The following is a 22353-nucleotide window of genomic DNA, read 5'->3' on the forward strand; positions in this document are numbered from 1 at the left end:
GTGAATGAAAGCAGACCAGAGAAGGATGAAATGGGAAGTGGAATTAAAGAGGACTCAGAAACTTTGTAGAACAGTATGAACGATTGCTAAATTAGGAGGGCGAGGTGGTAGAGTTGGAGGCAACAGATGGTAAAATGGAAAAGTCCTTCACACAGGTGTCTCGAGGAACGGAACAGCCAAACGGCGGAGTTGTGATGTTGGAGGAGTGGAATAGAGCCATGGAGAGATGGAGAGACATTCTGAGCTGGCAGAGATAGAGTTGAGAGGGAAAGGACTCTGTGTACAACTTGGAGTGAATTCAGAGGGGAAAGCTATCAAACCTCTGGCACTTTTCTTGGAAAAAATAATGAAAGAAGTGTAAATGGAAGGGATAATTTTTAAAATCAAGATGTAAAACCACTGCAAATACAACAGGAAATGGGAATGGAAGATACAGATTTGGGTGCAATCTAATTAATACATAATAAGTAAAGAACTATGGAATATAATTTAATTAATTTAATATATTATCATAGCGGAGGGACTCTTGTGTGGACAAGGCTGGAAGGATTTGATTTGATTAGAGAAAATCTATTGCTGGCATTTATTAATTATTATTATTATTATTATTATTATTATTATTATAAATATATTTTTGGACTTTATTATATAAAAAAGAAAATCTGTTTTGTCTGAAAGGGAATCTGTCTGGGTCTGAAGACTGGGAAAATATTGCCTAACAGAAAGTTGATTGGTTGGGTGTCATTCTCGAGTGAATATTTTGAATAATTTCCTTTATGTAACTGACAGGTGGAAAATTGGAAATCCTTTATATTTTCCTATTTTTTGAGTTTCCTTTTCTCTCCCCCCCCCTCTGTTTTTGTTTTTATTTAGATTTGTTTCTTTTATCTTCTTGTAATCCAAAAAAACCTGAATATTTAAAAAGCAACAATGATGAAAGGAACCAGGTTCAGTCCCTGATAACATGCAGCTAAGGCTACAGAAATAAAACCCTGGAGAGCCACAGCCTATCAACAGTACTTAGCTAGACAAAAACAATGGTCTGACTCTGCCTAAGGCTGTTTTCAAGGTTCCTGTTTAATGCAGCAATTCATTCCAAACTAAGGGCCACATCTCTCTCATAGAGCACCTGCTCTGCATGCAGAAGGTCTTGGATTCAATCCCTTATGGCATCTCCAAGTGAGGCTGGGAATGTCCCCTGCCTGAACCCCTGAAGAGCTGCTGCCAGTCATTGTAGGAAGAGTTGAGCTAGATGGACCTGGGGTTTGACTCGGTATCAGGCAGCTTGCTTCCTTCCTACGTAATTCATCAGAACTAGGTGGAACAGAATCTTCTTTAGTTTGGTGGTCAAGGGCCATAGCTCAGAGGTAGAGCACCTGCTTTGCATGCAGAAAGTCCCAGAATTAATCCCCAGTGGCATCTCCAGGTAGGGCTGTGAATGTCCCCTGCCTGATGCCCTGGACAGATACTGCCAGTCAGTGTAGACAATATTGAGCTGGATGAACCAGCGAGCTGACTCAGTATAAGGCAGCTTTTTACATTCTAGATTTGTCAATTCATAGCAAGTCCATGACTGAGCTGGGTCTTTTCATTGCTTTTGATTGCTTTATTCCGACCTGTTCTCTTATGAGGTGCGGGAACCTATAAACTGAGATAATGCACTAGACATGTTGGTAATGAGTAGCACTTAGCAAACTGTGTGCAGATCACTTTGCATTCATGATCGTAATAATCTTTATAGTAATCAATTATGGTAGGATGTGTTTGGGGGTCTTTGCTTTATTTTGCCACCCCTTCCCGTGAATCAGACTATTTCATTCCATTTCTCATTTCTCCCGTCATAACTTTATTCCCAACCCCTGCCATTTCTGCATCAATATGCAAAAAAGAAATATCCCTTGTAAAGATTTGCCTGTGTTTTCACACACTTCTCTCCTAATATGCCCCAAAACATGTACATTTTTGCAAGAAATTTTCCTTAATCAACGTAATGTTATATGCCACCCCAATCTCCATGAGTGGTGTGAGATTCCAGGGGTTGCAAGCAGGGCCAGATTTAGTTTTGATGAGGCCCTAAGCTACGGAAGGTAATGGGGCCCTTTATGTGTCCAGCTGTCCTTTATCAACAACAAATTGTCGGGGTTTTGTGCTGAATATATGCTATATGGTAATTTATTAAACTAATATTTTATGAAATCCCCATGACAGGGTGAGCTCCCGTCACTTGGTCCCTGCTCCTGCCAACCTAGCAGTTCAAAAGCACATCAAGTGCAAGTAGATAAATAGTAGGTACTGCTCTGGTGGGAAGGTAAACGCCGTTTCTGTGTGCTGCTCTGGTTTTGCCAGAAGGGGCTTAGTCATGCTGACCACATGACCTGGAAGCTGTCTGCGGACAAACGCCAGCTCCCTCAGCCAGTATAGCGAGATGAGCGCTGCAACCCCAGAGTCGTCCGCGAATGGACTTAACGGTCAGGGGTCCCTTTACCTTTACCTTTACCTTTTAATAGGTATCTAAAGCCATTTGCACACCACAAATAGGAGCCTACACAACACAAGATACTGTTGCTGTGTGTAGGTTTTATTTTATTTGTTTTATATTTTGGAAATGTACATCCAGGGTTTTTTTCCTTAAAATTTTTTTGGGACCTCCAAGAGAGAGGGGCCCTAAGCTACAGCCTGTTTAGCTTATACATAAATCCAGCGCTGGTTGCAAGTAGTTTATTTACACATACATACAACCTGCACCTAGATGGAGAGAGTGCAGGTCATTTACATCCCAAGAGGGTCCTGTTTCTCCCATTGCTGTAGCCTCAGATTCCAAGAGACCCCAAACATCATGTCTGACCCTCTCTGCAGTATAAAACAGACTGCCTGACTTCATTCTCTGTGGCTCCCCCCTGCTTGCAAAAGGAACACTTCTTTTCCTATATTGCTTACCACATCGCCCACTGTAACCCAGGAAACTTTCCCCACCCATCTCTGGCATTGTCTTTTGCTAATTACCCAGAGCTCAGGGCAGGGTGTCCTTACTCATTGAGCTCCTGCTAGGCTGGCCTGGGTCGTTAGCACTAGCAGGGTCTAGGGATTTCCAAGTTTGGTACAGTTTAATCAAACCTTGATTAATTCTAACTTTTACTAAATCCAAGAATTATTGGGGAAGATCCGGCACCAGGAGTTTAAGGGATCCTTGCCCCCTCAAAACTTATAACAATAACATAAGCATTTTGGGTGCACACTCTCCTCTAGTTTTGGAGTCAGAGTGTGTTACCAGTGTCAGAAACTGAGATATGAAAGCTAGGAGCTAAATGGTACCTTAAACCTAGGTTATGGGCGCAACAATGGAATGTCTAGGCATACTTCTTTACAACAAGAATACAAAGCTGAAAATGAATGAACTGCAGCTAAAATATTATGTTCATTTTTCACATGGTCTAGTCCTTCCCCTGCCTACCCCCTTAAAATTATTAAGAGGGTCTCTTCTCCAGTCTTCAGGGAGTAGCTGGAAGAGGGGAGGCAGAAAAAAGGTCCTCCTTTCTTTCCACTCTGTTTATATCCCTGCCTTTCTGCTTGAAAGAGCCTGGAGTGGCAAAGAACAGGCAATAAAATCATAATAAACATCTTTAAAACAATTATAGTGCAGATGCAGACTGGGAAAGATCTCCATTTCAAAGGCTTGTTGGAAGAGGAAGGTATTCAGTGGATGCCAGAAACAGTGCTAGTCTAATACCAAAGGGAAGTGAGTTCCAAAGGGAAGGTGCAGCAATGCCAAAGAACTGATTCCTTTCACTGTGCAGAACAGACCTTCTGATAAGATGGCATTTGCAGGAAGCCCTCTCCCACACAGCACAGTAATTGACTGGGTGTGTAAGGGGTGAGACAATCATTCTGGCATCCTAGTCCCAAGCTCCATGGGGCTTTATGCGCCAAAAACAGCACCTGGAAATTAGCCCGTGGTCAGGTGTTGTGTCTACCTAGAGAGCCAGCCAAAGAGCCTCCTCTCGTCATCACCAACAGTCCAAGAGAGGGAAGGACAGAATGGATACAGGATTCAGCAATGGACTAGAAAGAAGTGTATGTGTTTTATAAGCAAAGTTCTGTTTATCTTGAGTGTAGGTAAGTAGATAGTTAGATAGATGATAGATAGATGATAGATAGATATAATTTCATTTGTCATTCCACACTTTCATGAAAGTCTTGGTGTTTTCTTCTATTCTGTTATGGGCTATGGGATAATGCAATAAACACAATTCACTCATTTGTATTGATTAAAAACTCTGGAAGCTCATATTGAAGAAGGTCTAGTCTTGTGGAGAAATCCACTTCCCTTCAAAAGTGGCTATATATATATATATATATATAGAGAGAGAGAGAGAGAGAGAGAGAGAGAGAGAGAGAGAGAGAGAGAGAGAGAGGCCCCTGGAACCCAGAGCGACTGGGTACTGAGATCTCCAGCCTCATCTTGGCATGCACAGGATTGTGTTGAGCACTCCCACTTTGTTAAGCAGCATGGAACCAGGTGCCTGGTGTTGTGAAAGAGGGTCTCATCCATGCAGGATTCAGCAGTGGAAAAAAGGGCTGGACTCTTTGGCCCTCCCCACAGCTCCCACCATGCCTGGTCATTTGACACAATGACAGAGTCCAGAAGCATCTGAAGGGACCAAGCTCCCTGACCAATGTTAGAAGAGGGACCTCTTGATACCTTCATGTTCCTGGTGGAGCACAGGGGGCCCTAAAAGAAGCCAGAGTGACTTGGGTCTCGTCCTCCTCTCTGCTTGTCCTATGCCTAGAAAGCATGGGGTTGAGAGGGGTTTTTGCTTGTCCCGTGCTTTCTAGCCACATGTCTGAGTGGTCTTTTCTGTTTGCCCCACTACTTTCCCCAGGAAAATCCACTGTTTACGACTGAACCAGAGCAAACATCAATCCATGGAAAACCCAACAGGCGTATGCTCTAATTCAGTGATAAACAGTGGGTTTTCCCAGAGAAAAGCGACTGAACAAGTGGAAGTGTGGACGAGCCCTTAACCCAGGGGCAACAATTCAAATGGGCAAGTTGCAAATTGGATTGTGGTGGACTGAGTTCAGATCTTGCCTCTCTGCCACAGATCAGGCCAACCAGCTCCATATCTTTGCTGCTCAATCAATTCCAGCAATGCCTGTGGCTCAAATCGGGGGGGGGGGGGGAGGAATAATCATGCCGCATGATATTCCTTGCCACCTGGCCATAAAAGAGCAAAACAGATGAAGGCCATGTGTGGATCAGGAAAATTAACTTCGAGCCCCCCAAATTTGGGATCCTCTCCAAACTGGCACCAAGGATTTTTTTCCTGCAGCATTTTGCAGCAAAAAACCCCGTGTTTTGCAGTGCTCCACAAGCTGAGCAATTGGTATATCAAACACGGGGTTTGTACTTAGCATGAACTATGAACCCCGACATTCTGGATCCTCTCCAAATGGTGCCAAAGTGTGAATCCACAGCCAAGCAAATGAAATGGATGGCTTCTTGTTCATAAGCTAACCTTGGGCCCTCTCCACACAGACACACACACACCCCTCCACTGGTCAATGCCTCTTACGCTCTTCACCTGTCCAATTCAGTTCAATGGCAATTAGTTTGGCATCACTTTGCACAAGGACACTAATCCTGATTATGAGGACAGATAAGACCAGTAATAAATATAACCTGAGGCTGAAAATGACCTCTCTCTCTCTCTTTATTGGTGGAAGCTGAAGTTGGTGAAATGTGACATGAATTGGCTCATGAGATGAGGCAGCTACCTCAAGTGATGGACTGGAGGGTTGCCATTTGATTCTTCCTCTGTTTCCACAGGTATCCTCCTCTCATCATGCTGATAACAAACAGGTGTGAGGAGGAATCAAGGGCAGAGGTGCCTTAACAGGCAAGGCAAGATTTGGGCCATCATTATAATTTATAACATAGCAGGGCGAGAGGCAGGCAGGCATGATATCTGGGACACAATCCGCTAGCAAAAATGGAAATTTGCTGCCAAACAGCAACTGAGCTAAGTTAAAGGCACTGCTTCAGTTTAGGACCTGGATACACCAATCGAGCACTGCACTCTGCAAGTGAAGGCCTCCTGTAGATGCCATCACCACACTGGCAGAGGAAGGGGCGTGCGGGGGGAGTGCACTGCCCCTGGCAGTGCGATCCCAGCAGGGTGCCATTGTGGCTGCACCCCCACCCGCGCTGGGCACCACGCTGCTACGGGCAGCACACCACACCTCCGGAACACGCGTCACGTCCCTACAGGCGGCACGCTCCACCTCCTGGGACTGGAGCATGAAGCTCTGCCCCTGCATCACCCCAGGATGTCCCTTATGCACAATATAGGAATCAGGCCTTTAGTGTTGTGCTGCCTGCCTTTGGAATGCCCTGCCCTTGGGTGTTAGATATGCTCTATCTCTGCTGTCTTTTCGGCAACCACTGAAGACCTTTTGAAGAGCCTTTTAAGTGGAGATCTTTCACAGTCTGCATGTGTACTGGAATTCTTTTTAGCATGCTTTTATTGTCTTATCGCTTCCTGATTGCCACCCTGGGCTCCTTTTATTAAATATAAATTTAAATACTGTAAATAAATAAATAAAGCTATCTAATCATCTCTTCCCTGTCTCTTCTTCTGGCTACAAGTATAAGCTGACCCCATCCACCTTTTCCTCGCTGGCCCTGATTTCAAGGCCACACAATATCTTTGTCCCCTTCCTCTCGGGACATGCTCCAGTGTGGTCAATACCCTACTTAAAACATGGAGTCCAGTTCCTGAATAATTTAAACCCAACAGTACAAATTAAGCAAATGTTATTTGGTCAGATGCCATCAGATTTGATTTATGAGGCAGACACCTGAGCTGGTGTCATCTCATGGATCAGTCCAAGCTTTGCTTGCATGAAGACGCTGCCAGAGGATGACGCAGGAAGCCCCTTCAGTCTCTAGTGATCTTGGGGTGATGAAACCCCACGTTCTTTTAGGGGAAGAGTCAGTCAATAACCAAAACTTCAAGAGAAAGAATAGAAAGGAAAGGAAGGGAGCAGATAAAAGAAAGGACTGCTTCACACAGTGCATCGTTAAACCATGGAAATTGCTTTTTCTGCAGAATGCAGAGATGGCCACCAACTTGGATGGCTTTAAAAGAAAATTGGACAAATTCATGGAGTTTTAGTAGAAAGCTCCCAGTAGCTACTAGCCACAGTGGCTATGCTCTGTATCCACAGCTGGAGGCAGCAATGCGCCTGAATACCAGTTGCTGGAAATAACAGGAGGGATGTTCTGTTATTGTGCTCAAATCCTGTTAGCTGGTTTCCCACAGGCAACTGTTCAGTCACCGTGAGAACAAGTTGCTGGAGTAGACGGGCCCAGTCCAGCAGCCTCGTCTTATATTCTTAAAGCTTACTCTCCCACCCCAGTCCAACTGAATGACTATTTTGCAATTTGTCTTGCAATTCACATCTTTAGCAACTTTCCAACTGATCCAAGTTTCTCATTTTGCTCTTAAACAGCACAAAGCCTGATCAGCTGGAATGTTGCTAAAGATCTCACGAAACCCTCAGCTGCTTAGGCATTGCCTAGGGAGGGCTTATTCCAATCAACTAAAGCAATGGTTCTCAAAGTGAACAGGGACTAGGGAGGGCTAGATGGCTTTAAAAGAGGTTTAGACAAATTCACGGAGGAGAGGCCTGACAATTATGTTCTTCCTCCACAGTTGGAGGCAGCAATGCTTCTGAATGCCAGTGGCTAGAAACTGCAGAAGGCGAGAGTACTGCTGTGCTCAGGTCCTGCTTTTGGGCTTCTAATTGGGGACATCCGGTTGGCCACTGTGAGAACAGGATGCTGGACTAGATGGGCCACTGGCCTGATCCAGCAGACTCTTCTTGTGTTCTTATGTTAAGGGAGGTACTGAAAACTTATTGTAGGGAGTTTTTTCCTCTCTTTTGCTGAGTTTGCTGGGGAGAGGAGGGGACGTATTGTCAAAAAGAAAGGGAATAGGAAGAATGGATTTTGTGTGTGGACCTTTGGGAAAGCAGGATGGTCATGCCCCATCGATATTTGCAAAGCCAGACCAAAGTAGGCACCTCCTAATTTAATTTTAAAATCTTGATAGAGAGCCACCTGTTCCCATTTAAAATTAATTGTCATTTTTTCATGTACTCAAAATGAAATGAAGACTTTCCCCGTCAGCTCTGCTTTATTCTGGGGCCTTCACTGCTCAGCCTACATGCTTCTGCCATATGTGGCTTGTTCCATTGCTGATGTAAGGACCAGCTGCTCTGAGAAAGGAAACATCCTCCGCGCAAAGCAGAGACATCTGCCAAGTGGGAAGAGGAGCATCACTAGATGGGCTTTAAGGATTTCAAAAACATCAAAACACGTCTTGATGTCCCTCTGCCAGTCCTCGGTGTGGCAGGTGGTTGGGTGGGAGGCAGGTTGGAAACAGAGCCTAAAGTTGCATGGAATAATCTCCAGTTTCTTTTGGGGTTACCAATTGCAATTTAAGAGGAGCAGAAATATTTATTGACAAGAAGGGAAGGGGAGGGACAATTCACATGAACTCATGCAATACTAGGCTGCATCAACAGAAGTCTCCAAATCAAGGGGCAGAATAAGACTGCTGTATTCTGCCTTGGTCAGGCGCCACCTGGAGTCCTGTGTCCATCTCTGGGCACATAAGTTTAAGAAGGATATTGACAAGTTGGAACATGTGCAGAGGAAGGTGACCAAGATGATGAAGGGTCCAGAAACCAAGCCTTAGAAGGAATGGTTAAGGAAGCTGGGTATATTTAGCCTGAAGAACAGGAAACTGAGAGGAGCCGTGAGGGCAATCTTCAAATATATGGAGGTCCATCCCATGGAAGACGGAACAAGCTTGTTTTCACCAGTACTTGAGGGTAGGACCCCAAACCAATGGATTCAAATGTGAAGAAAGGGGATTCTGACTAAAACTTAGGAATACAGTGGACGCTTGGGTTGTGAACGTGATCTGTGCGGGATGCACGTTTGCAACCCGCAGCATCCACAACCCGCAGTGGTGCGTCTGCACATGCATGGGTTGCGATTCGGCGCTTCTGCACAGGCACAAATCACGATTTAGCACTTCTGCACATGCACGACCACCAAAACCCGGAAGTAACCCATTCCGGTACTTCTGGGTTTTGGCGATTCGCAACCTGAAAAACGCAACCTGAAGCGTCTGTAACCTGAGGTATGACTGTAGCTTTCTGGGGGTGAGAGCCATTTGACAGTGGAATGAACTCCCTCAGGAGGTGGTGGACTCTCCTTCACTGGGGGGGTGTTAACCAGAGATTGGATGGCCTTTTGTCAGGGATGCTTTAGCTGTGATTCCTGCAATTGAGAGGGTTGGACTAGATGATCATAGAATTCATTCTCTCAGGCAATTGTTTTAGGGCTGCAGAGAAAAGTCTTTCTCAGCCATCAAATACCTGGGTAAAGAAAAACATTTAAAAATTCCTCCTGAAAGTCAGTAATGTTGAAGACAGGCACACCTCACCAGGGAAGCCATGCCACAAATGAGGAATTTGCACTGAAAAGGCCCTGACAGGGGTTAAAGCCAGCTGGTTAGCACCCCAGTGGTGTCACCACCAACAATGCCATGTCTGTCAATCATAGTATATTATTGTTACAGTTATTTAATTCAGGCTTGTGTGTTCATGATACGATTTTTATTGCATTGTGTTTTGTTATGTTTTATCATATATATATTGTAAAGAACTTTTGAGACTTCCTTTTTTTACGTGTATTGCAATATGCAATAAATCAACTCAAAATCAAAGCCCTGTACACATGCAAATCACACACAGAGATACAAGAAGGGGAAATTTGGTTCTGCAGAAGTATTAATATAAGCATCTAAAGACAAGTTGAGCATAAGCCATTCGTGTGATGCAGCAGTTACTAAAGCTAATGCAATCTTAAGGCTCTATTAACACAAGCATCGTGTGCAGATCAAGAGAGGCCATAGTTTCATTCATATTTGGTGCTGGTCAGATTAGTCCTTGAGCTCTGCACCCAAGGTGTGGGCACCACTTTTTTGACAAAGAATTGACATGGGAGCCTGTCCAGAGAGAATGCATAACCATGATGTTTATGCAAAGGCTTTATTAAAGGGAAATCAATGGGCATCAAGAACCCAAAAGGGAGGTGCTGTAGCTCAGTGGTGGAGCAGAACACCCCAGGTTCAATCCTCAACTGCCTCTCCAGGTAAGACTGGGAGAGATTCCTTGCCTGAAACTTGAAGAGTCCCTGTCAGGCAGTGCAAGAAATCCTGAGCTATGTGGATCCAGGGCAGTAGAAGGCAATTGCCTATGATGATTTATTTACACATTTAATCATAAAATATTTATATACCACTATATCACAAAAATAATATATATCAAAACAGTTTACAATGGTAAAACTAAGACATAACAATACAATAAAAGCATAACAAGCTAAAAACAAAAATGCTAAAAAAAAATTATATATTGTAAATAACTCTTCATTCCTTTATTCAGAATTATGAATATAGCCCTTTTTCAGGTAAGAACTGTAGCTCAATGGTAGAGCATCTGCTTTGCATGCAAACGGTCCTGGGTTCAATCCCCCAGTGGCATCTCCAGGTGGAGCGGGAAATGTCCCCTGTATGAAACCCTGGAGAGATGCTGCCAGTCAGTGTTGGCAGTACTGAAAGAGATGGACCGACGGGCCAACTCAAAACAAGGCAGCGTATATATATGTATATATATATATATATATATATGTATATATATATATATATATATATATATATATATATTGCCTATACAATTATATTTATTTATACTCCATCTTTTTCTCCAGACAGGCACTCAAGGTGGCTTACAGCTAAAATAAGAACAGCTAAAAACATGGGGGGAATCATTAAAAATCAATTAAGCATTAATGAAATTAAATCTATAGCTATATACACAGAGAAAGAGAGATAGCTATAGCTAAACAAATATGGAGAGACATATACAGAGATATGATATATTTTTAAAAATACAGACTGTCCCAATAAAAACAGCACAGCACCATCCACCTCATTAAAAGCAGTCAGTTCCCTAAAGCCTGTTGGAACAAGAAGGTCTTTGCCTACCGGCAAAAAAACCAGCAATAAAGGGAGCCAGCCTGGCTTCTCCAGGGAGGGCGTTCCAGAGTCTGGGAACAGCTTGTTTATTTAGAATCATAAGGACTGGGATCTTAGTTTTGAGGGAGAACCATAACTAAGTGGCAGAGAACCCCTTTTGCATGCAGAAGGTCCCACGTTCAATCCCCACTGACATCGCCAGGTAGGGCTGGGAGTGATTCCCTGCCTGAAACCCTGGACAGCCACTCCCAGTCAGTGTAGACAACCCTGAGCTAGGTGGACCAAAGTTCTGAATTGGCATAAGGCAACTTCCTTTGTTCCTATTTAATTCACCCCTTCTAACTGCGGCACCTCCTTGGGGGGAGACTGCAATTCCAGTCTACTCTAGAAGGTGGCACCAGAGCCCAGCAATTCCTCAACATCTCTGGTGACAGATGTGTGTCACCCCTCCTTTACGGTCCTTTGTCTGCAAAGAGGACAGAAACTCTGAACATCTGGGTTTTGAGGGGAGGATACTGTTTTTGTTTTGTCTTCTTGAGCAGGCCCCTGGAAAGAAAGGAAATGAATTATTATTCCATGCTTTCTCCCTTCGCAGCAAAATATTGCACGTACTTCAGCAAATATTAGCCCCTACAGAGTTCATGGAGACTTACATAGGGAAACGGGTGTAGGATTGCAGCCTTTTCTTCAGGTATCTGGGGAGTAGAGAAAGAGTTTGGTATTGGCATTGAGGGACACTCTAAAGTGACATTTGGGGCTTCTGATCTTTAATGATTAATTCAATGGGGAAGCTTCATTTCACAGAATCATAGAGTTAGGAGGGACCCAAAGGGTCATCAACTCCAACCTAAGAATGCATCAAAAGAGTCAGTGGGTGCCTCATCAGGTAGCTGTAGTGTGTGTGTGTGTGTGTGTGTGTGTGTGTAAGGAAAATACCAGCCGGTGCTGTAACTCCTAGACCACCTTGTTTGAGGAACATAACTCAGTGGCAAAGCATCTTCTTTGCATGCAGAAGGCCACAGGTTCAGTCCCCAGTAGCATCTCCAGACAGACCCCTGCCTGAGACTCTGGAGAGACAATGCTGCCAGTCAGTGTTGACAATACTGAGCAAGTGGACCATTGGTCTGACCCAGCAGAAGGCAGCTTCCCATGGTGCTATTTGATTCGGCTCTTTACTCAGAACTATGAGGACTAGAATCTTACTTTCTTTTTATGAGACAGGGTACAGTTCAATAGCAGAGTGCTTGGTTTGCATGTAGAAAGTCCCAGATTCAGTCCTCTGGTCACATCTCCAGGTAGTGCCGGGAATTCTCCACAACTGAAACCCAGGAAAGAGTTACTGCCAGTCAGTGTTGACAATACTGAGCTACATACTAGAGCTTTGTGTCTGACTCGGTATAATGCAACTTCCTATGTAAAAAGAACAGCAGGATTGCAGATCCTGAAGAGAACTCATGATCCAATACAGCTCATGATTAGACCAGATTGAATCGTGTCAGTCTGTTTTGGAATCTGACTTTGGCAGAATCCTCTCCCATCCCTTATGTGCACTTTTGCATGACTGGGGTGTGTCACCAACTGTACAAAGGCACTTTTTTCCTCTGGCACCACCCATGACTTGCAGGAAGGGTCAATCATGAGGGGAAGTGGCCCTTGGGCTGAATCAAATGTTTATAGCCGTTTGGAGAAATTAAGATGCTTGCATGATCTTTGGCGACATTTTGGTTGGGCTCATTTCTTGGTCCAATTATGGATTTTTGAATTTAAGGAACAGGAGACTTTAAAGTTGCTGAGGGTGGAATGATAGTTGCAGGGAGGGACGTGAACATCAGAAGAATCCTGCACCTGGATCAGGCCAGCCCCTGAGTGCAACAGACATTCTCCCTACCTGTGGTTCCCAGCAAGTAGAAGCATAGAATCACAGAGTTGGAAGGGGCCCTGAGGATCCTCTAGTCCACCCCCCTGCAACGCAGGGATAAGCAACTGTCCCATACAGGGATCAAACCTGTGACCTTGGTATTATCAGCACCATGCTCTAACCAACTGAGCTAGAGACGACCCCCCAAGGTATACTGTCTCCAGCAGTGGGGATGTCTGGCTGCAGGATCAGCACAGAAGCCCATCTAATCCACCAGGCTGTTCCCATAGTGGCAAAGCTGATGCCCCAATGGAATGCCCACTACAAGACAAACGTGAGCACAACAGCAGTTCTCCCCACCTGTGATTCCCAGCAACTGGTATTCAGAGGCATCCTGCCTCCAATGCTGGGAGCAGAACATATGAAGAGCCCTGCAGCTGGATTAGGCCAAAAAGGGTCCATCTAGCCCAGCATCCTTTCCAGACAGTGGCCAACCAGATGCCCCAATGGAAAGGAGCCCACAAGCAGGATCTTAGTGTAACAGAAACTCCGCAGTTGTTTCCCCCCATCATCTGGTATTTAGGGGTAGACTGTCCCTGGGCATGGAGGTTCTGCTAACCCAAGAGACTTCCATAAGAAAGGCCCTGCTGGATAAGGTCAGTGGCGCATCTGCTCCAGCATCCTATTCTCCCAGTGGCCAACCAGATGCCCATTATGGGAATGACCTAAGTGCTACAGCAACTCCCCTCACCTGCATCTCTTAGGAAGTGGTATTCAGAGGTGGAATGTCCCTGAGCATGGAAGTTCTGCTATCACAATAGACTTCCATAAGAAAGGCCCTGCTATTAAAGGCCAATGGCCCATCCAGTCCAGCATCCTGTTCTTACAGTGGCCAACCAGGTACCCCACAAGCAGGACCTGTGTGCAACAACAATGCACTCCTGTGCTTTCCAGCAACTGGCATTCAGAAGCATTGCTGCCTCCTGATGCAAGGAAGTTGGATCGCTGCTGGATTTTTCTTTCTCCCCTTTCCCTTCCCGTTTGATCTGAGACAGTTCCTAGGCAGGATTTCTTCTCGGCGCCTTACCAAGAGAGGTCCTTTGCGGTCCCCTCCTTTCTTTGCTGCTGGATGCCGCCAGGGGGCGTCAGCGGGCGTCAGAAAAGGCCGGGCGGGAAGAGGAGGGAGGGAGGGAGAAGAAGGTGGGCTCTGGAGGACGGCAGAGTAGAAGGATGCTTTAACACCAGCCTGCGCTTGCTGGGCACGGCGGCTCCTCCTACCCTCTCTCTCCGCCACCCGTTACATCCCCGCCCCGCTCGCCCAGGCAGAGCCAGCGCAAGAGGCGCAGGAACAGGGGATGCTTTTGCAGAGCGGGCGCCGTCCAGGTTTGCAAAGGCGAACAGAAGCAGAACCGCTAGCCTCCGCCCCTTGCGTCTCCGTCTCTTCAATCTCCTGCTTTTTTGCAGAGCTTCCTGACTGAACCATCAGCCTGGTGCGACGCCCAGGAGCGGGTGAGGAGCGCCCAGGAAGCCTAGAGGGAGCTAAGAGGTGGTTGTAGTAGCCACCGGGTAGGGACCAGGTTGCCAGGCGCCAGGGCGAGCGGGATGTGGCAGGGTTGGCCGGCTGGTTTGGGTGGCTGGTGGGCGGCGGAGCCCAGCCTGGCGCGAAGCATGGAGCCAGGCTCAGAATGAAGGCGGCGGCGGCCGGGCTGCCCGTCGAGGCGAGGAAGGGGCGAGTCAGAAGAGGAGGAAGGAGGTGGAGGCGCCCCCCGACGACGCGATGTCGGTGCCTTTGCTGAAGATCGGCGTGGTCCTCAGCACCATGGCCATGATTACCAACTGGATGTCCCAGACCTTGCCGTCCCTGGTAGGGCTCAACACCACCAAGCTGACTGCAGCCTCCGGGGGCACCTTGGACAGGAGCACTGGGGTGAGTTGCCCCTTTCTTTGACAGAGGATGGGCTTGGGAGAGGGCGGGGAGGAAGGAGCAGCAGAGGAACATGGACCCTTAGTCCATCGGGCTCAGTAGTGTCCACACTGACGGGCAGCTGTGGCTTTCTCCAGGGTTTCAGGCAGAGGACCTTTGCAATTGAATCTGGGACCTTCTGCATGCAAAGCAAATGCTCTACCCATTAAGAAATAGCTGCTCCTGGTGAATGTAGGAAGCTGCCTTATCAGACCCTTGGGCCATCTAGCTCAGCAGCACCCAGACTGGCAGCAGTCGCTTTCCAAGGTTTCAAGCAGGGGATTGAACCTGGGACCTTCTGCATGCAAAGTAGATGTTCTTCTGCTGATTAACCTTAAGAGCTAGTCAGACCCTTGGTCCCTCTAGCCCAGTCCTGCCTGAACTAACTAGAAGAGGTTGTCCCAGGTTTCTGGCAGGGACATTCCCAGTCCTGTCTGAAGAGGCCGTTGCAGGGTCAAACATGGGAACTTTTGCATGCTAAGCAAGCGCTGTCACTAAGCTATGATGGCCTTTCCCCAAATGGGTGGGTTCTTGCAGAACTGGGAGCCTCCAAACTCTCTCCTCCTAGGAGACACACCTTTAGGAGGGCAGGGTGGGTGCTGGCTGGCTGGAAGTGTGTAGATCACCTTCTGCCACCTGTGGTCAACTTGGCAAGCATCTACCCAATAGGGAAGGTTACATACACAGAGACAGGCACACAGACAGACAGACATATTGCATCCAATCCATCAGAGTCTTTTTAGCAGGTGGCTTGGAGAGGGGCATATATCTTGTGTCACTCCCTTCCTCTCTTTCTAACTTAAAATTGTGTGTGTGTGTGTGTGTGTGTGTGTGTGTGTGAAATCATCCACCCTATAAGCAAAGTTGTCTTAAAATACTAACTTTGCTTATAGGGTGGATGGTTTCACACACACAAACTCACACACACACCATTTAGTCGCCTCCCACCACCTAAATCCCCCCTCTGTAGATTATCAGGTGCAAATTTTATACAAAGGCTTGCCATTGCAGGCCTCACTGCTTTGAGTCCTTAGCAATGCCCCTGACTACCAGCAGTCCTGCCTGCAGTTAGACATTTTGGCTTTCAAAGACTTCAGCTCTCTTTCCTCCTCATCCAGTCCTTGGGTGTCTTAAGATTGGGAAGTGGCTGAGGATCCTCTTTAAAAAAGAAAAAAAGAAAAAGCAAGCAGTGTTTTGCGGGGGAGGGGGGCTCTGCCCTCTCCTCTCCATCCCATCCATCAGAGTCAGAGGGAGGAGAATGTGGTACCCAATTTTTGCATCTGTCCACACATATGACCTGGTGCAGCACTTTCTAAATGAAGGGATGGTTTGCATACCATCCTAGGACTGAAACATCAGGTGAGGTCTTGGAACACCTGAATATGCTTCCACATGTCAAACAATGCAGAAATCCCCCCTTAAAAAACAGAATCACAGGAACTGTAGTTTTATCCCCCACAGGGTGACCATTTTCAGCACCCTTCACAAACTACAGTTCCCAGGATCATCCAAGGAAGGACTATGCTTTAAATGCATGGCATGTATTCAGTCATGTACAATGCTGACCCAACCCTATTGCATGCAGAGTTTCATTCACACTTCTTTCAAGAAATGGCTTGTTCACCTTCATGTGTGAGCAGGTTCTGGGGTGAGATTTGGAAATGTACTGTGGAGCAGGACAGCAAGCGAGCCTCAAACAAAGAGAGCTTGCATCAGGGTCCCAGTCATGTGCATGCTTATATGTCCCATATAAAGATAAAATTGGTGTGTGGAAAGATGGATTGAGTGGTGACTGTGATTGGTGGGGAGCATGGAAATACCCACTCTAAGGGGAATCCTCTTAGTGTTGGTCTAACAAGTGGACTTAATGCAGCGGGTTTGGAGTCTGTGATGTGCTTTGCTGGTGGGGGGGGAGAGCACTTTGTGGCTGAGAGCATGAACCCCCCCCCCATAATCCGTCTCCCTAATTGTAAGCCCAGTGAACTGTGGCTGACCATGTTCATTCTCCTCCTTCCTGTTTATCAATTTCTTGCCCTGTGCATTGTCAAAATTGTGGTGGTTTTTTTATAGCCACCTTATGGTGTTGTGCAAGAAAACGGTGTACAGGTGGAGAAGTGTGATGGGGCCCACCAGTTCCCACCTGTCTCCTCCTCCATGACCACCATTCCCTTCCCTTCCCACACACCCACACCCACCCCACCCCACACACCCAAAAAAGAGGCATGGAGGATATAGGAAGGAGCAGCCTTGATTTATGCAGCAATTCATTTTATTTTTTCATCTTCCAAACGGGAGGTAGTTTTTGTCCAGGAATTAAGATGGCAGGGTGCAGTTGACTCTGGATTAAGCCCCATCGAAAACAGTGAGACGTCCTTCTGAGCAAACAGATGCTCAGATTTCTGCTGCAAATCACGCTGTTCATTGCAATATGGGGTGTGTGTCTGTGTGTGTGTGTGTGTGTGTGTGTGTGTGTGTTGCTCAGAAATGATTGCTGACTAGGTCAATTACTGTGTGTATAGGGGATGAAACGCAAGATTTATAAAGCAGCTGTAAATCTTTGTGTGTGTGGAGGGAGTAAAAACAACAACAACCAACAAGACCATGTCCTGTATTTGCTATTAAAACACAGGCTCTTTAAGGGATTAGAGCAAATGAAATTGAAAGAAGCAAGCTGTAGCGTGTGCAGAAAAGGGCGGCCAAATTGATAAAAGGTCTGGAAACCAAGCCTTATGAACAATGGTTGAGGGAGTTTGGGATGTTTAGACTGGAAAAGAGGAGAAGGAGAGGGGATATGATAGCCAGTTTCAAACATCTGAATGCTTGTCACATGAACGATGGAGCAAGCTTGCTTTCTATTGCTCCAGAGGGCAGAACCCAAATCAATGAATTCAAGTGAGAAGAAGGGAGATTCCAACTAGACATTAGGAAGAACTTTCCAATAGTAAGGTCCATTCGACTGTTGAACAGACTTCCTTGGAAGGTGGTGGACTTCTTTACTGGAGATTTTCAAGCAGAGGTTGGATGGCCACCTGTCAGGCATTATTTAGTTGTGATTCCTGCATTGCAGAGGGTTGGGCTGGATTACCCTTCCAATTCTACAGTTCTACGATTCTATGAAACCAATATGCTTTTGGGAATATTCCCTGTTGCTGAGGCTGATGTGCCATTTTTACAGTGGATGTCTCAGCTGAGCAGGGAAGATTAATGATCTATTCAGGGTCAGGAAGAGGAGAGGGAAGAATATGCCACCCAAACTCTTTTTAGACTGTTCCCTCCAAACTCTTCAGATGAAATCCCACCCCCCACCCCACGAAGAAATCGCTCGGTTGTGCTCATTATGGCTATGATTTAAGGTGTCGTTTTGTTAGCCAGTTTCCTGAATTTAGGTTATTTTAGAAAGCAGAAGTCTGATGTGGCTGGAGAAGGGTCTGATATCTTTTCAAGGTGTGGTTTGGGTAATTTGCAAAAGGACCAGAGCTCTTGCATATGTGAGCCCCTGGATTTGAAAAGTACATTATTATTATTATTATTATTATTATCAAGGTATATAGTTCTCCTGCCTATTTTATCCTCACAACAACCCTGTGAAGTAAGTTGGGCTGAGAGTAAGTGACTGGTGTAAGAGTTTCCTGACTGAGCAGGGGGCTTGAACCCTGGTCTCCCAGGTGTTAGTCCAACCCTCTAACCACTATGCCATGCTGGCTCTATTAAGATGAGAAAGACAAAGGGGAGTTTGAGAGAATGTAACTCTTTGGAATCAGTGCCAAAAGGGTGTGTGTGTTGTTATTGAGGCAGGATAATGTTGTGGTGGGGATGGAAGGGGTGTGTTGATGTGGGAAGGGGAGACAGTGTGTGAAAGCAGAAGACATCCCAGTGTCCCAGAAGCTGGGTCAGGGATGGTTTTGCTATGATTCCTGCATTGCAGGGGGTTGGCCTAGATGAGCCTTTGGGGTCTCTTCCAACTCCACAATTATAAGATCCAGTGATCCCTGACCATCAACCAGGCTGGCTGTCGGGGCTGGTGGGAACTTTAGTTTATTTATTTCATAAAATGTATATACTGCTTGGTTGTATAAAACCTCAATGTAGTCCAACAACTTCTGGAAGGCACCAAGCTGGAGTCAACTCTGGCTGGCAGCAGCTCTTCGGGTAAGGGAATGCAGAATCCGGGGTCTTAGTCCTCTGTCTCCTTGTCTGAAACATACAGATTAAATGTGGAAGGGACTATTTTCATTTGTAGGATTTTTTCCCCCTTCTCCTCCTTCTCCTTCCCCACCCCCCACCCCGCCAACTTTGGTGAAACAGACTGACCATAAAGATGCTTTTAAAGTGGTTAATTATTTACAGAGCTACAAAAATAGTCCCTAGAGCCGTTCTCTGGAACTCCAAGTACCTGGAAAATTTGGACAAGATGTTTCTCTGTCCATTCTAAAAGAATCACAGTAAACAGTAATGTGCATGGTTGCAAATGGAAAGGTGGAAGTTGCCCAGTTTATCTGAGCATTGGGTTCTAAACAACCAGGTTCATACCCTCCTACATTTCTCTGATGAAATAGGGGTGTCCTATTCCATTAGTAGTAGTAGTAGTAGTACCCCGGACATATGACTGGGTTGCCCCAGCCACTCTGGGTGGCTTCCAACATATAATAATAATAATAATAATAATAATAATAATAATAATAATAATACAGTGGTACCTCGGGTTAAGAACTTAATTCATTCTGGAGATCCGTTCTTAACCTGAAACTGTTCTTAAGCTGAAGCACCACTTTAGCTAATGGGGCCTCCTGCTGCCACGGCGCTGCTGCTGCATGATTTCTGTTCTCATCCTGAAGCAAAGTTCTTAACCTGAGGTACTATTTCTGGGTTAGTGGAGTCTGTAACCTGAAGCGTATGTAACCTGAAGCGTATGTAACCTGAAGCGTATGTAACCTGAAGCGTATGTAACCCAAGGTACCACTGTAATACATTAAACATAAAAACTTCCCTGTGCAGGGTTGCCTTCAGGTATCTTCTAAAGGTTGTATAGTTACTTGTCTCCTTGGCTTGGGGGGTCACAAAACTCCATACCTTCCAACATTTCTCCGATGAAAATAGGAATGTCCTAAGGAAAAGAAGGACATTCTGGGATTAAATAAAAAACCAAGGTGGCTTCTGTAAATCCAAGACTGTCCCTAGAAAATAGGGACACTTGGGGGGGGGGTTGTCCTGCAGGTTTCACTCAGAGTAGACCCACTAATATCAATTGGCCAATGTTAGTCACGAGTGTTGATTTTAATAGGCCTGCCCCAAGTATGACTAATGCAGGATACAACTTCATGGAGGAGAGGGCTATCAGTGGCTACTGCTTTCACAGTCAGAGGTAGATGATAGATAGATTTCATGGTGGGTCCAAGCATCAAGGAGTTCCAGTGTGTGCTGGAGGGGGCCACCTTTTTGGTTCTTGGGACTTTGCAGTTTACTCTCTATTCAAGAGGAATCGTCCTCACACAACCTTCAGATCAAAACATCACAGTAAAAAGGCAGATTTTTTAATGATGGCTATGCCCTGCCTCTACAGCTGGAAGCAGTAAATGCTTCTGGACTTCTGTTGCTGGAAACTGCGGGAAGGGAGAGGGCTCTTGTGCCCGGGTCCTTCTTTTGGAGTTCCCATAATGGGCATCTGGGTGGCCTCTGTGAGAACAGGAGGCTGGACTAGGTGGACTAGATGGTGTGAACCAGCTACAGAGCTCTTCTACCTCCACTGTCAGAGGCAGTGTGTCCATGAATACCAGTTGCTGGGAACCACAGGGCTCTTGCACCCAAATACTTATTTCAGGCTTCCCGGGAGAGGCATCTGGTTGCAGCAGCATAGCATAGCATGCCACGAAAGCCAAGCGGGGCCTGCCCACCCACGCAAGGGGGAGCCTGGCTGGCCAATGCAGCTCTTGGTGGACAAATTCCCCCTAATGCCCTCAGAGAGGAGCGCCAGGCCAGTCTGCACTGGGATCTTCCCTTCCCACCTCCCTCCATCTGTGCCCACTCACTGTGGGCCTGGGCTATCCCGCTACTGTCTGGGGAGCGCAGTCTGCTGAGCAAAGAGCAAGTGCCTCTGTGGTTTCTGGCCTCTGCTGGGGTCAGGGTGGTGAGGCCAGGCTGGGCTCTAGGGCTCAGAGACCCCTTCCAGGCAGGCTGGCTGTCAGGCACGGAAGCCCGGAGAGCCAGGGATAAGGCCTGCCAGAACCTGCTTGGGCGGCGGTGGCAGCCCCTGATGGGTTGCTCTGTCACCTTAGCAGGATGGGACAGGAATCCTAACAGAAGCTGTAGGGGTGCCTGGTTGTATGCTCAGGGCCATGGCCCCCCTAGTCTCCCCCATGCTATGCCACTGTCTCGTTGTGCACTATGAGAACACAATGCTAGACTACGTGGCCCCCCCTTTGGTCTGATCCAGCAGAGCTCCTCTTAGGTTCTTAAATTCTTGGCAATGTTAGATGTGGGGATTGATGGGTCTGTGTTGGGCAAGGAGGGACCTCAGAAGCCCCCTCTCTCCAGCTTGAAGCATTGTGAGGCTCTAAACATTACTTCTCCCATGAGTTCACTTAAAGGTAAAGGTAAAGGACCCCTGACAGGTAAGTCCAGTCGCGAACAACTCTGGGGTTGCAGTGCTCATCTCGCTTTACTGGCCGAGGGAGCCGATGTTGAGTTCACTTAGGTGGTCTTAAATGAGAGACACCCACACACCCAAAGCCACACATCCCACTATCAGCTGCAAGACAGGGACAATAAAGAATTCCAGCCTACCCAGTGGTGTTGCATGAGCAAGCAGTGCCTGGGGCAGGCAGGGCAAAGAGGGTGGAAGGAACCAGCCGTGGCACCGCAGCCAACCCCATGAGAGTGACCCTGCCCCGCCCTGGAGCCAAGCAGGAGCACAGTGTGCCCACCCACACAGAGGGGAGCCTGGCCAGATGAGGTGGCATTTGGCTGGCAAGAAGCAGGTGCCCCCATGCTGGGACCCCCAGCATGGCCTGTCCCAGTGCTCTGCTCCACGAGCATTGGTTCCACCAACATCAGGAGAGGAGCACCAGACCGGGCCGTGTGGGGGCTGCCTGCATGGGGGGGGGCTGCTTTGCGCCACCTCAAAAATCTGCGTCCGGGGCAATGGCCCCTCTGGCATCCCTGTGCTACACCCCTGGACCCACCTTACAGGATTGTTGAATAGATTACTGAGATGATGTCTGTACTCTGAACACTGTAGTTGCTAAACATTTTTACCTGTAGCATCTGGATGTGTAATACTTTGAATTTTATTCTTTCTCTATATAATTATCATCCTTTGCATTAATTGTCACTCACAACATGAAATAAACAGAATACAAAATTCAAAATAACACCAAAAGTATAAAAAGAACATGATGGACTAAAGCTGTCCATCCTGTAAT

General features: G+C 46.6%; 1 protein-coding gene across 2 annotated transcripts in view; it reads left to right on the plus strand.

Moving 5' to 3' along the window:
• Positions 1–22353, plus strand: part of OLFM1 (olfactomedin 1) — a 48699-nt gene that overhangs the window by 6195 nt on the left and 20151 nt on the right. Inside the window, exon 1 of one of the 2 annotated variants that reach the window (XM_053373489.1) lies at positions 14189–14899. The exons of the other annotated variant lie outside the window; for it this stretch is intronic. Within the exon in view, the coding sequence (XP_053229464.1) occupies positions 14750–14899 (150 nt within the window). The 5' untranslated portion in view covers positions 14189–14749. Of the gene's footprint in view, positions 1–14188; positions 14900–22353 lie in introns of those variants that run through there. 2 annotated transcript variants of the gene reach the window in all.

The sequence above is a fragment of the Podarcis raffonei genome, chromosome Z, assembly GCF_027172205.1.
Source record: "Podarcis raffonei isolate rPodRaf1 chromosome Z, rPodRaf1.pri, whole genome shotgun sequence".
Lineage (NCBI taxonomy): Eukaryota > Metazoa > Chordata > Lepidosauria > Squamata > Lacertidae > Podarcis > Podarcis raffonei.